At 39.5% G+C, this 13,345-nt stretch overlaps 1 protein-coding gene across 7 annotated transcripts in view; it reads right to left on the bottom strand.

Annotated features, from left to right (window-relative positions):
- ATRX (ATRX chromatin remodeler) overlaps positions 1–13,345 on the bottom strand; it is a 69,673-nt gene that overhangs the window by 18,744 nt on the left and 37,584 nt on the right. For all 7 annotated transcript variants that reach the window (XR_009419509.1, XM_059483190.1, XM_059483191.1 and 4 more), the window contains 10 exons: positions 12,012–12,105; positions 11,397–11,505; positions 10,601–10,780; positions 10,108–10,249; positions 9,606–9,715; positions 7,664–7,810; positions 7,291–7,468; positions 2,200–2,337; positions 1,399–1,574; positions 275–392 (listed from right to left, as the gene is read on the bottom strand). Coding sequence is in view for 6 of the 7 variants with exons in the window: in XM_059483190.1 (XP_059339173.1) it covers positions 275–392; positions 1,399–1,574; positions 2,200–2,337; positions 7,291–7,468; positions 7,664–7,810; positions 9,606–9,715; positions 10,108–10,249; positions 10,601–10,780; positions 11,397–11,505; positions 12,012–12,105 (1,392 nt within the window). In the remaining variant the exon portion in view is untranslated. The remainder of the gene's footprint in view (positions 1–274; positions 393–1,398; positions 1,575–2,199; positions 2,338–7,290; positions 7,469–7,663; positions 7,811–9,605; positions 9,716–10,107; positions 10,250–10,600; positions 10,781–11,396; positions 11,506–12,011; positions 12,106–13,345) is intronic.

The following is a 13,345-nucleotide window of genomic DNA, read 5'->3' as shown; positions in this document are numbered from 1 at the left end:
AAAAGACAGACTTGTCTATTTAGGTTTTGTAAAGGCAGCCCAAGGTTGAAAACACAAAATAACATTTGCATTTAGGTCTCAATGAATCTAATATGAGCTACCTTTAATGACCTGTAATGCTGCAGTATTCCACTACAAAAAAACCTTATTTCTTTTGTTGTCCAAGCACTTTAGTGCACAGGACAAAGTTCAGAAAGTTGATTTTCACCTAGCAACTGTGCTAGGTGAAATTATTAAATTATGATTAAATGCCATCAGAGCTGCAGGCACATACCTGTCAGATGATCCAGGTAATACTGGTAGAGCTTGCACTGGATGGGGGTCATCCTCACCTCCAGCACGTACTCGTACTTGGGGGGCAGGAACTTGGTTAAGGCTGTGTAATCCTTCCTCTGCAAGTTCACAGACACTGCTTCAGTCACAGAAACATGGCAACCACTCCTGAGAGCTTCAGCAGCACTTGGGGCATCCCAAAGGACAAAGCACTGTGGGATCAGGGGTGCTGATCCTGGTGCTTTCAGCCCCAGAGGGGGAAATCAGCCCAGAAATGCAATTTATTAAAGGCCTGCAGGAGGAACACACCTGCCCCATTCAGGAGCTTCTCAGGCCAAAGTCTATGACCTGCTAAGCCCATGCCCAGTTCCAAGTCCTTGCAAAGTTCACTGAAACTCCAGGAGCTGCTCTGGAAACTACTTTTGAGGGTTTTTTTAAGAATACTAAAACCAGATTTTACTTCTATTTGGGGTTTTTTTGACTCTGACACTACTCTGTCTCTCCACTCTCTATGGACAGGATCTGCTTTGCACAGAGCTGGAGAAATCCATGTGGGCTCCATCCAAAGCTTGTTTTATCTAAGGTCTATAAAGTAACAAGTTCTTTACCCTTTTGAACCTGAATAATTTTCTTTCTGTCTTGTTTTCAGTTGCTCTGATTCTTGCAGATCAGAAAAAAATACATGTTCAGAAATAACTGACAAATTAGTCAGACAAATTAGGACTAGCAACTTTCTGTGCAGACTTTATGGCAGTTCTTAAATGTAAATATGGAATGAAAATGGAATATTTCAGAGCAAATAATGTCCTATTCTAACAAAATATGTTTTTGTCTCCCAGCAGGAAATGAAATAGCTGTATCCTCTAATATTTGTATTTTAGAATACATTGACATTTGAAGAAAAACTATGAGGTTTTTCTAGTCATAAATAATGCAGGGATCTAACAATCCTGCAAAATATTGTGAAGTATTCTTCCCTGCAAAATAGTGAAAATATTTAAGCTAAAAGATTTACGGAGCTCTCAAATCAGAAGTTTACAGGACTTGGGTGATTTCGGAGCGAGACAAAAGAACTCCTCTCCTTCCCTGGAGTGAAATGATGAGTTAGGGACAGTGTGTTGTCACCTGAACACAGCCAGCCAACATCTCATAGAGGATGTGAGCACGTTTCTTCATGACCCTGACATCCACGGGGGTGGAGTCCGCGCACTGCCCGTTCTGGATGGGATTGATGAACCGGTTCCGGAACTCCTTAATGGAGCCCAGCAGGTTCTCCTTGATGAAGTTAACCATGCAGTGATCTAGGAGAAACAGGGCACACTTGAGTGGCTCCAAATGGAAAACACAGTGTTGGGATTCATGCAAACAGAAAAGAAATGTGCCACAGCTAAATACAGATCTCAGTGAATCTTAGAAACTTAGCAGGCAGCGGCACTGCTTCAAATCCTTCTCTTCCAATCAAACTAAATATATCTGTCACAGACATGTTTTATGAAAAATCATTTCATTAGGATTTTTTCTCCTGAGAAGCTGAGAGGCCTCAGAAATGAAATATAAACAATGGTTATCTGCTGCTGTGGAATGCAACAGGTGCATCTGGGATTGGTCTCGTGTGGTTGTTTTTAATTAATGGCCAATCACAGTGATCTGGCTCAGACTCTCTGGTCAGTCACAAGATTTTATTATCATTCTTTTCCCTTCCTTGTTAGCCTTCTGATGAAATCCTTTCTTCTATTATTTTAGTATAGTTTTAATATATCATTTTAATATAATATATATAATAAAATAATAAAGCAGCCTTCTCAAACATGGAGTCAACATTCTCATCTCTTCCCTCATCCTGAGACCCCTGCAAACACCACCACATACATCTTCTATGGCTGACAGGCCAAAGTGCACTGAAGGAAATAAAAGACAACTACTCACATTCTATAAGATTATTCTGCAGTGGTGTTCCTGTCAGAATTATTCTTCTCCTAGATTTAATAGAATTCATTGCCTTGGAGACAGCAGATGCTTCATTTTTCAATATGTGTCCTTCATCACACACCACGAAATCAGGACCTGGAAAGAAACAATATTAAATCTCTCCACAATGTTTCACTGCCACAAATAACCTGACAGCCTAAAGTATCCAAAATTTGTTCTACATCAATGTTACTTTGGAGTTTTTTTAAACTTTTTTTTGTGTGTTTTATGGTGAGATTTTTTAGCACTGATTGGGATCTCACCCAGCCTTTGCACAAGCATTCAGAGGAACCACTCTGGTAAAATCAAGGCTGGGTATTATAAAGTCTTCATGGGAAGGATTAAACTCAGCTTTGCAGCATATTCCTGATAAAATGGTCTATTCCTGCTGCTGGGTGTGCATGACTGCACCTCCATCCATCCTGTCAAAACTCAGTGAAACTTCCTTCTCTCCAGGTTTAGGCTGCCATCTACTGACACTTGGGCAATCCCAAAACACCCAAAAATCAGGTAACCTGAAAATTTTCATTAAGGCAAGAATAATACTAGGGGGACAGAGTGCAATCAGAAGTCTTAGATAATAAAAAACACAACTAGATTTGATCTGAATTACAGACAAGTGAATTGCCACCTTGCAGCTGAAAGTCACCTCAGGAATGTCCTCAGCTTTCTTCCAGGAGATAAAATATCAGTCTGGTTTAAGTGAGCTGCACAAGGAATGTCAAAACCACAACACATTCCCACAGCATGCAAAGCAACTCTAATAATAAGATAAAAAATACCCAACTTGGCAGAACAGACTTACTCTTAATTGTTTTCAGACTTAGCACAATTTCTGGAATTTCTTTCCTTGAAATGAAGTAAAAGATATTCTAGGATCCAAGTAGTAACTCAGAATAAATGTTTTACCAGCTCTAAACCTGACCTCAGTTCCAGCACTCTCAACTCTGAAAGCAGCTCATGACAATTTGCTGCACCTTGGAGAAAAGCCACCAGCTGGGTTCAGCAATTCAGCACTAAAAAGGCCAATTTGAGGAGCAAAGGAGGATTTGCCAGCAAGGACAGTTTAATCTTTTATAATTTACTGAGAATATTTTGTCTCAGACTAAATTCAAGCTGCCTTCTAAAGAACAAAATTAATTCTAGGGCAGTGATCAACAGCAGAGAATTGATTACACTTCTGACCACGCACACACCAGTGCCAGTCACCTTAATCATGCCATTTTAAGGTGATTTAAAAGTGATTTGAATCTTACACGTGAAGAGAAAGGAATCAGGAAGATATTTCTTTCCAAGCAAAAAACCCAAACAAAACAAACCCCAAACTTTTAAAACAAGTCTAGAAGACAATTATGAAAATCCACATTTGAATTCCAAATGCGCTCAGGCTTGTCCAAGCCAATGTATTTCTGAATTTCCCACCTGCCACAGAAACATTTCCCCATTTTATTTCATGACTTTTGTACATTCCCAGTTTTGACAGAATGAAAAATACTGAGTACTACACACAAAGCCTTCCTTTAATTTTAAGTAACCATCTCTAGCAGTGACAGATCCTTTCTCTAGTCCTCATTTCATTAAAAACTGTGATTCATTCACATGAAGTTAAAGAAATTAAGTTAAAAAACCACCTCAAAACCTGCTGTTTAGAGTAAGTGAATGACAGTAAAAATATGAAAAAGCCCAAACTCAGTACAATTATTCATGGTTTGTTTGGCAGCAGTGCAGCACTGATATCTTGAACTAACATCTTGGCTACAGTTCAGCAGCAGAGATTTTCATCCATTTGTGGGGTTTTTCCCTTGTTCTTCCAAAACACAAACGCAAATCATTATGGACAGAACATTCCTCAAAATGTGATAAAGGAATGTAAAGCTTAAAGGGACCTCAGGGGATCATTCAGATAATTTTCTCCATCTGAGATTAGGGTTATGAGAAAGGGGCAGACCTGACAGAAGTGGGAAACTCCACAGCCTCTCTCTTGCTAAAACACTGGGCAGTAACACCCAATTTGCTACAAATCTGAGTAAATTCTGCCCTTTGCTTTCTCCTGATCATGTCAAAACCAACTGACAACACTCCTTTCATTAACGAGCTCTTAAATGGTGGAAAATTTTAAATTTTTTTTTTCTAGGCTAAAAATCCCTACTCATGCAATCCTTCCTCAAAGTCTTCATCTTCTCATCCTTCTTACTGTACCTGCACATGTTAATATATTGAAATGCATAAAAGACTTATATATATATGTAGATATATACACACAGTTCTCCTGTTCCTCTGAAGTCTACAAGAACTTTATACAACTGCCAATTAAAGAGAAGTCTCCAAGTTCAACAGTACCAGAATTTTTGTTAGTAGCAACAAGTTAAAAAAAAATAATTTGACTGAAGTTCTTCAAGCAGAGCACAGCAGTGACCAATAACCAACAGCCCTTCAGCAGTGGCACAAGGCAGCCTGGAAACCATGTGTGTGTGTAAAATCCTGCCATTCTTCCACATAGCTGAGCTGGTTAATTAATGAAATCACTTCTCCACCCATAAACTTTGGCTAAACCTTCCCCCACTGCTCCCCTTGACAGTGCAACACAAGCTTCTCCCACATAGTGTCCTACCCAGCAGTATTCACCAGACACATCTCATTAAATTAACACTCAAACCCCAAATTTGCAGCTTTTTGAATGGGAAGTGCTCCCAGAGGCCAAGGTTTCCCTATTTCCAGTCCCAGCAGAAGGCAGCACATGGTTTTCTCCTTCAGTGTCCATGCTGACCCACCAGGGGAGCAAGAAACAAATGAGAATCTTGCAATGCACACTCCAAAAATTAATGGGTAACAACACACTGACACTTCTGTCCTCCTGCAATTAAAAAAGAGAAAGGGATGAGGCAACGTGAAATGCCCTCAAGTTGTGCCAGGAGAGGTTCAGGCTGGATGTTAGGAAAATTTCTTCCCTGTAAGAGTGGTTAAGCATAGAAGGAACTGCCCAGGGAGGTGGTGGAGTCAAAAATGAGTAGACATGGAAGATGATGGCACAGTTTAGGGGGCATGGTGACCCTGCACTCCACCCTGGAGGGCTTTTCCAACCTTGAAGTTTCCATGATTCTACAAAAATAATTAAGGAGTTATTTCAAGGCTGGCTTTCCCAATGGTCTGATTGCACTCTCTCAACCAGCCCTAGAAGAGAACAGAGCAGGAGGCTCCATGTTCACATAGAATTATCCAAAATCTCTGAGGGTCAGTGTGCTGCAGCTTCCAAACTCAATAAAGTGCACAAAGCCATGAGCTAAGCCCAGACACTGCCCTGTCCCAGTGCCTGAAGAGCTCTGGAGGGAGAACAGGAACACAGCAGGGTGTAAAAGCCATGGGATGGGACAGGGAAGGCTACACCAGTCACTGTCTCCTCCTAACATCCCACAGTCCAGTATTTTTGGGCTTACACAAACACAAACCCATGAAGGGACAATGTTACTGCAAAGACACGCAGAAACAACCCTTATGTTTGTCCTCCCTCACATTTTCCACCAGGAAAAAACCCCACAAAAATTTCTATTGTATAACATTTTATTTCATCTTGTTCTGTACCAGAACAAGACCCACTAAATACAGAATTACTGTCCTGTCACCACTACTTTGAGACAGAAATTCACACCTTTTCTCCCTTAGTTTTCACTTCCTTGACAATATTCCCAATAAATGCAATATTCTGAGAAAATCAGATACAGAATAGCACTGACAGAACAGGGTTCCCCCCTCTTTTGTGGTTTGTTGTTGGGCTTTTTTTTGATTTAATAACTACAGCTTAGGTAGGAGGAGTCAAAAATCCCATTGGCAAGAAGTGCATTTCCTTCACTGCTTAAATAATGTGTGTGGAATCAACACATGATATATCAACAAAAACGGTTAAAATAGTTCATCAGCTGCTGTACTGGAGCTTCCCTGACTCCACAGCCATTGTATGACTTAGTCAAGCTGGCAGAAAATTAATTAATGTTTGAGTGGCTCCAACAGCATTTCTGCAGAGCTGGGAGATGGCAATTCCACTTGGCCAATGCCAAAAATCATGAAGGTTATTTTCCCCTTAGAATAATCTCTTTTGTCTGTTAGAATAGAATTCACAGCCCTACTTTACTAGGAAACTTCACAAAATCAAGCTCAGCAATTACAATTACCAATCAGAAAGAGGGAAAAAGAAAGAAAATCAATCACACTGTCAATGTAAAGTCCACCAGATAATTAAAATCCAAGAAAACCCAGCTCCACTTACTCTGCCTTCCATACCTGCATTCTCAACAAGAAATACCAACAGTATAGCAAAGTTGCAAAAACTTTTAAAACCAGTTTTTAAGACATTCTGCATAACCCTAAATTATTTTAAATATCAGTTGCCAGTTCAGAATTTGTAGAGAAATTTTGCTATTTTGGTGAACCTTCCTAATCCTAAAATTTTTAGTTCTTTTGGGGACCACTTGAGAAATCAGTTACAGCAACTTGGAATATTTTCAAGTGCTTCCAAACATGTTGACATAAGTTTGCTAAGTTCAGCTCAGCTCAAACCAGACATCTGTTTCCCAAGACTGAAAAAATAATTAACTGCTTTATCTGCAGTTTATTATTATTATTTATTCCCTTAATTAGCACTTCATTAACACTTGTTTTTTCACACTTCTAAGGTACATTGTCTACTGTTTTCATGTGTAGTTGCCTCCTTAGTGGTAGATTTGCATCAAGGACAAAACAGCTTGTGGTTGTAACAAATTAACAGATTAAAATATCCTTGGTCCCCAACAAAAACCTCAAATTACTTTGCAAAGGAAGCAAAGCCAGCAAATAAAAATACTTAATAGGAAAAGTCACTAGAATATATTCCTTCTATTTGATTTAATAGAAAAGACTGTTAGAGAAATCTATTTACAAAAGCAGATGGGGAAGATTCTGAACAATTTTCTGTAACCCAGCAAAGAAAATCTGATCTTACCAACACTATTTATTATCTTTGCTCATACACATAAACCTGGAAGTCCAAACTATACAAGCTGCACAAATTTCACTTACCTGGGTCGACTAAAGCTTTATTAAATATTTCTTTAAGTTTTCTACTCTTCACATTCCTGCCCTGTGCCAGGTTTCGATACATCTCGTAGCCAATGATCATCACACCTCCCTCATCCTGCCAGTGCTGCAGCATGTAGCTCCTCTCCTGGGGCCTTTTCACAGTTGCCAGCTCATAAACCTTCCAAAGAGGTAAAAAGCCCTTTAATTCCTCTTAAAATATTCAGTAGGGGTTAATTTTTAATACTTCTGATGTATTAATTCAAAGACATTTTTCACATAGTTAAAGCACATTTCTTAGCCTTTAAGTGGTGGAGCTCCCCAATTTTGCAAATCATCCAGTCATTTCATGAAGAACTCTTTTTAAGCCTCTTACCTCTAGTTTCTCCTCATCTTCTAAACCTTCTTGCCATTTTTCAAACTCATTCAGCCAGTTCAAGGCAGTGTTGAGTGGACACACAACCAGACCTGTCCGAAAATCCAGTTTGTCACACAGCAAGACTGTGTGGAGAAAACTTACTACCTGCAAGAGAAAAACCAGCCAGAACATCAAATAAACACCAGGCAAAAAAGATAAATGTTATCTATTCAATTATGTAATTAAATTACCAACAACAGTCTTGTTTAAATGTATTTTCTGGTTAAACAAATAGAATTTCTGGTTACATTTTCATGCAGGTGTATTTGCAGTTCATACATTCCTTACTCTGTGTTCCATGGCTGCACACATCCTTCACATACTGAGATACTTCTGAACTGCTGAATGATTTCGTAGAAAACTCTCCCTCTACATTTCACCAATCATTTTCATAAATTAAACACTTCCATCAGTAATTTTTAAGCTTTCTCCCAACATTCATCCCAAACACAAAATAAATTCACAGTGAACTTCAGTCTTAAAGCAGTTTCTCACAATTTTTTCAAGGGAAATCCTCCCAGCAGGCTGTGGCAGTGTTTCCAATGATTCACCCTGCAGCCTGGCTGTGTGTTGAGGATGACAACACCTCCTTGAGGCTGGGAAAAACCCAAAACCTTGTGGGTGTCACTCTGGGCTGCCTGTTTTGAGCAGCAGCAAACAAAACAGGACGAGAAGAGAGTCAGAGATGCCATGGCAGCTCCAGCTCTCCCACTGGAATTGGGATGTACAACACCACAAGTTCTCTCTGCATCAAATCTTGGCAACTCTGATTTAATACAGGGATTCTAAACTGCATGACTGTGCTTGGAACACTGGGCAGCAAAGTGCTTTTAAAACAAAAGGATTTGCTGGTGGTTCTGTGTAAGAAAAAACTACCCAGGAAGTCTCATGGCCCCAGTCATGGGCAGCAAGTCCCCAATCCCTGATTTCCCTGATCTCTGCTGCCATCCTGCCCTGCAGCTGGCAAAGTCTGCCAGAACTCATGGCTGGTTCAGCTCTTCTAAGAGCTAAAAACAAATGGCAACAATCACAGAGCACAGCAGTGACTGGCAAATGGACACATGGAAAAAACAACCAGTTCAGCTTCATACACCAGCCTTCAAAATCATTTATACTGATGTATGTTTCTAACTGTGGCTTTCTTTGATTTATCAAGAAGTTACAGCCAAAATTACTGTCATTAACACATCTGGATCACTATAAAAATACCTCCTGCTCAAAGCATTTCATCAGACTACATGGTGTGTAAAGTGTAGGTGGAAAAAGTCCCCCACACAACAGTTCTGCAAAGCATTGCAAATCTCCACTAAAAGGTGTGATTAACTCCTCAAGAACCACATCAGCTAAGCTAGGATCAAGTATATAAAAATACAGCTTTCAAGGGTGATTTTTGAAATGTTCTGTAGAATTGCAGACTGTCAAAATACTGTCTGCCACCCCCATTTCTCTAAACAAAACACATTTTTAGATATGCTGGAGCTGGAGATAAAATCCTGCTGTGCACCAGCCCAACCACAGCTCAGCCTGGGTTTGCCTGAACTGGTCATACCATGAGTGACCTCAGTTCTCTGATCACCCTCAGCTCTGTGCCACTCAAAATATCCCCACAAACTCACCAGCACCTGACTTCACACAAGGTCTGCATTAAAAAAACCCAAAAACTAAATCTGATAAACCTGTACTTCATCAGAGCAAATTAATTTTAAAACAGTCAAGAAAATAAATCATTAAAGGGGAAAAAAAATCAATGAGGAGGACAGAAAAAACACAACCTGCTTAAGATTATTTCATAGTCTTAGAAACAGGTTCCTGGAACCTCTCCCCTGCCAGCTGTATTTATTTTCTTGTTCTGAGTTGCAAGAGAACTACACAGCACTTGGAAATAAATTGTGTTTCTTACCTGCAATGTTTTCCCCAGGCCCATACAGTGAGCAAGAATGCAGCCAGAGCCAGGAGATGTCTTGGTTTTTTTTACAGATTCACAGCAGCAGTCCCACATGAACTGAACACCTGAAGAAAATTATTGAAAGTTTTCTGATTAAACATTCATTTTATTACAGTTCACCCAGTAAGAGACAGCTGTGATCACTGAGAGCATGATAACTCTTAGGAAAGCATCTGTCAGGATAATTATTGATTCATTTCTGTTCAGTGGGGTGTATGTGGGATGATCTTTATCATGAACTTGATTATATTCACAGCTTCATTGAGGATGTGGCAACTGGGTTGGAAAATATTCCTGTGAGGATGCAGATTGCCTGATCCTGGGGACAGGGAGATGAGAAGACATATTCTGGTTTTGCCAGTGAAGGAGTTTTTATTATTCTAATTCAGTCTGCATAAGGTGCTATGCCCCTGGAGAGAAAAAGATTCTTTTTTTTCCCTTTAAACTCTTTCCTTACCATCTACTTGGTGTGGTTTCAGTCTGGTCACTATACTCCTGTGGACCTGCACTAATGGTTCTTTGGTTTCTTCATCTTCATCTAAAACCAGCTTGGTTGTGATGGGACATTTCAGAGGTGAAGCATCTTCAATCTCTATCACCTGCAAACAGAAAAGGCCATCAGAGGAATATTCTCACAGGAGTAACACCCAGCATCTGAGACACTTCAGATTCACCAGAACTGGGAGTCATATTTTATTTAGCAAAGAAAAACCTTCAATTCTTTAGTGCATCACAACTTTGGCACTGAAGTGAAGCAGCAGGGAGCTGAAACAACTTTCTAAGGTCACAGCATCAAATAAAACGTACCAAGGTCAAACTGCAGACAATTTGGGGCTTATAAGGCTGCATGTAAGAGATTCTCAAAAATTACTCATCAAATTACATCAAGGTTGAAGTTAAACATCAAGGAATTCAAGTTCACAGAATTTTACACAGAAACCAGACCATACCTCTCTCAATTTCTCTCTCTCCCGTTCCCTCTCTGCGATACGTTTTCTTCTTTCTTCTTCTTCTTTAAGTGCATTTTGTGTTTCTGTTCTAAGCTTATCATCTTTAATAATCTTCCTGATCTTCTTCCTGCCTTTTCCAGGAGATTTTGAGTCATCATTGTCCTCGTTCTCAGAGTTACTCTATTAGAAATTAAGTGAAATACAAATTAGCAAGAAAATTATGGCACAGACCATGAAACCCTTCTTTCTTAGACAAGCTCCCAGAAATTCTTACACACACAGGTGAAGTTCAGCTAATAATAAAAAATTGCCTTTTTCAGAAGTCTGACAAAAGAAGTGCCACTTCTGTAATGTATTCTGAGATATTAAAGATAAGCCCAGCTGTGCAAAGGCAGTACTGAAGGCACTGTTATCATCTTGTAGTAGCTAATAATGATTATTAATAAAGCACTTTTTTTCCTGTTATACTGGTGCTAAATCAGATCAGCCCCTACTTACATCACACAAGAAAAGAAACCCCACAACACTACCAAAGCCTTAATCTACAATTTGTCTCATCTACATTTAGATTAAAAATTCCATTTGCTTCAATACAGTGCATTTTCATCAAGATCTAGACAGGAAAAGTTTTAGTTCAAACATAACGTTTTACCTCCACAATGGTGGCATTTTACAAAATTTTAGCCTGAACTGACATTGAGAAAAGCTTTAATTTTTTACTGTATTTTGTGCAGAGGTGTTTGAGATAGAAGAGTCAGGAAATCCTTATTTATTACTTCAAAACATGACAGAGCACCTTATTCTCATTTTCACTGGATGAATCCTCTTGAACCTTTATCCTCCTTCGTTTCTTTTTCTGTTTGTAGCTGCGCTGGTTTTCCTCTGCCTCAGCTTTTTTGGCAGATCTATTTTAAAAAAGCAAAAAGGCAATATTACTGATTAACCATAGTAATCCTCTGCCTCACTGAAAAACAATTAATTAATAATTAATTAATAAAACATACGCGCCTTTTGTGCAATTAGGGCTGAATTTAGAAATTCCTTCCTGCTCAGCCCACTGGACACCCAGAGCAATGAGAAAACCCTACAGAACCTCAGAACTATAAAGCATTAATTTTATACTGCAATCCACCAGCTGACAGTGATGTATTTGGCATTAAAATGTCCAATTTTGTTGATTTTTTTTGTACTGGCTCATCAAATTGTTGTGCATCCCCTACTGTGGTACAAATTCAAAATTCCCACATTTGCTGCAAAAGAAATTAATATTCTATAATTCCTACAGACAAACATCATCAAGGGTTTTAAGAACTGCTCCAAAGTGTTTTAACTTTTACCATCTCCCTGTACAAACTGCACTATTAAAACCCAAAATAAACACAGGGTAAGCACAGCTCAGCTTTGTCCATACCTTGTCCTTGGCCTTTGGTCATCCTCAGACTCACTGACCTCCTCACTCACTGCAGACTCGTGGAACTCTGAGTCATTGGAGTCATCACTGCTCACTGGAAAAGAAAGCAGCATTTATTTCATGGTGAGCATCACTGCAAAGCCAGCAGCTCCTCACTGCACAGCAAACTGCTCCAGAGCAGCAAGCACTGCCAGGGCTCATTTCACACAATATGGGACCCACATTCATAAGATTAAAAGGGCACAGAGAAAGAAAAGTTCAAATTTAAGCACTAGCTAAGTCCTGGGGGGTGGCTTATTGTGCCTCAAGCCTTGAGGTCCTTATGCATGAACATCTATATTTATTTTAGGAGCAAATGGAAGATAGCATTAAATGATTGGGACCTGTGGGGAACAGTATGGAACTTCAGAAAACCAAAGGTGATTTTTAGTTAAACAGAAGATTTTGTTTAAAATGCTTTACATGTCATTTTATAACCATACTTGGAGAAAAGGGCTCTTATTTACACACAAAATATAAAATTGCATCACTGCATTTCTTCAGGTAGTGCAAGCTCAAAACTGCCTCAAAAAGCAATTAAAATACACCTAAAAGAGCAGCATTAACAAGAATCTGCCAGCCACTTTGAGGAGCTATTCCTGGCATTTTTAGGTAATGAAGACACCAGTGTGGTATTTAACACCTTGAATTTCAGCCTGACCTTGAACATAGTGGAAAGTTTAATTGTTTAATGAATGACAAGGCTTAAAACATGAGCTGTTCTACATAAATGGGGAATGGTAACATTAATAACATAGGGCTAAAAAGGGCAAAGTGAAATCAAATATATTGTTGTGTTTGAGAGCAGTCAACTTCAAAGGCTTGCACTGAAGAAGCCTAAAATGAATTTACAGTTATTCCTCCTGCATGGAATGCTGTAGGTAGGGCTTTAATCCTATAAGGGAGGAAAAACATGAATATCCAAGTAGATAAAAATTAGAGTTTTCACAGAGGAAAATTCTAAACAAATCACATTGCCTCCTTTATTTTGTGGAAGACCCCAAAAGCTGGCTGCCATTAGTGCAACCCAGATGAGGGAAGCCCAGTGCACCTTTCCTGGCCAGGAAACACCCCCAGGTTCTTTGTTCCTGCCTGCAACAATGCAGGGCAGGCCAGGCTCATCTCACAGTGCCATCTGCTGCTCAGCTCCAGCCTGCTCCACTGCAATTCCAGCATGGACTCATTCCTCAGGCACTGCTGCCTCTCCAAGAGAGAAATTACATAAAGGACAAAACTGATTTTCCCAAATTCAGACATCCTGGCCTTGCCTCTGCTGTTTAGGATGGATATTCTAA

This window comes from Ammospiza nelsoni, chromosome 15 (assembly GCF_027579445.1).
Source record: "Ammospiza nelsoni isolate bAmmNel1 chromosome 15, bAmmNel1.pri, whole genome shotgun sequence".
NCBI classification, from domain to species: domain Eukaryota; kingdom Metazoa; phylum Chordata; class Aves; order Passeriformes; family Passerellidae; genus Ammospiza; species Ammospiza nelsoni.
This window is presented reverse-complemented; position numbering and strand designations above follow the sequence as displayed.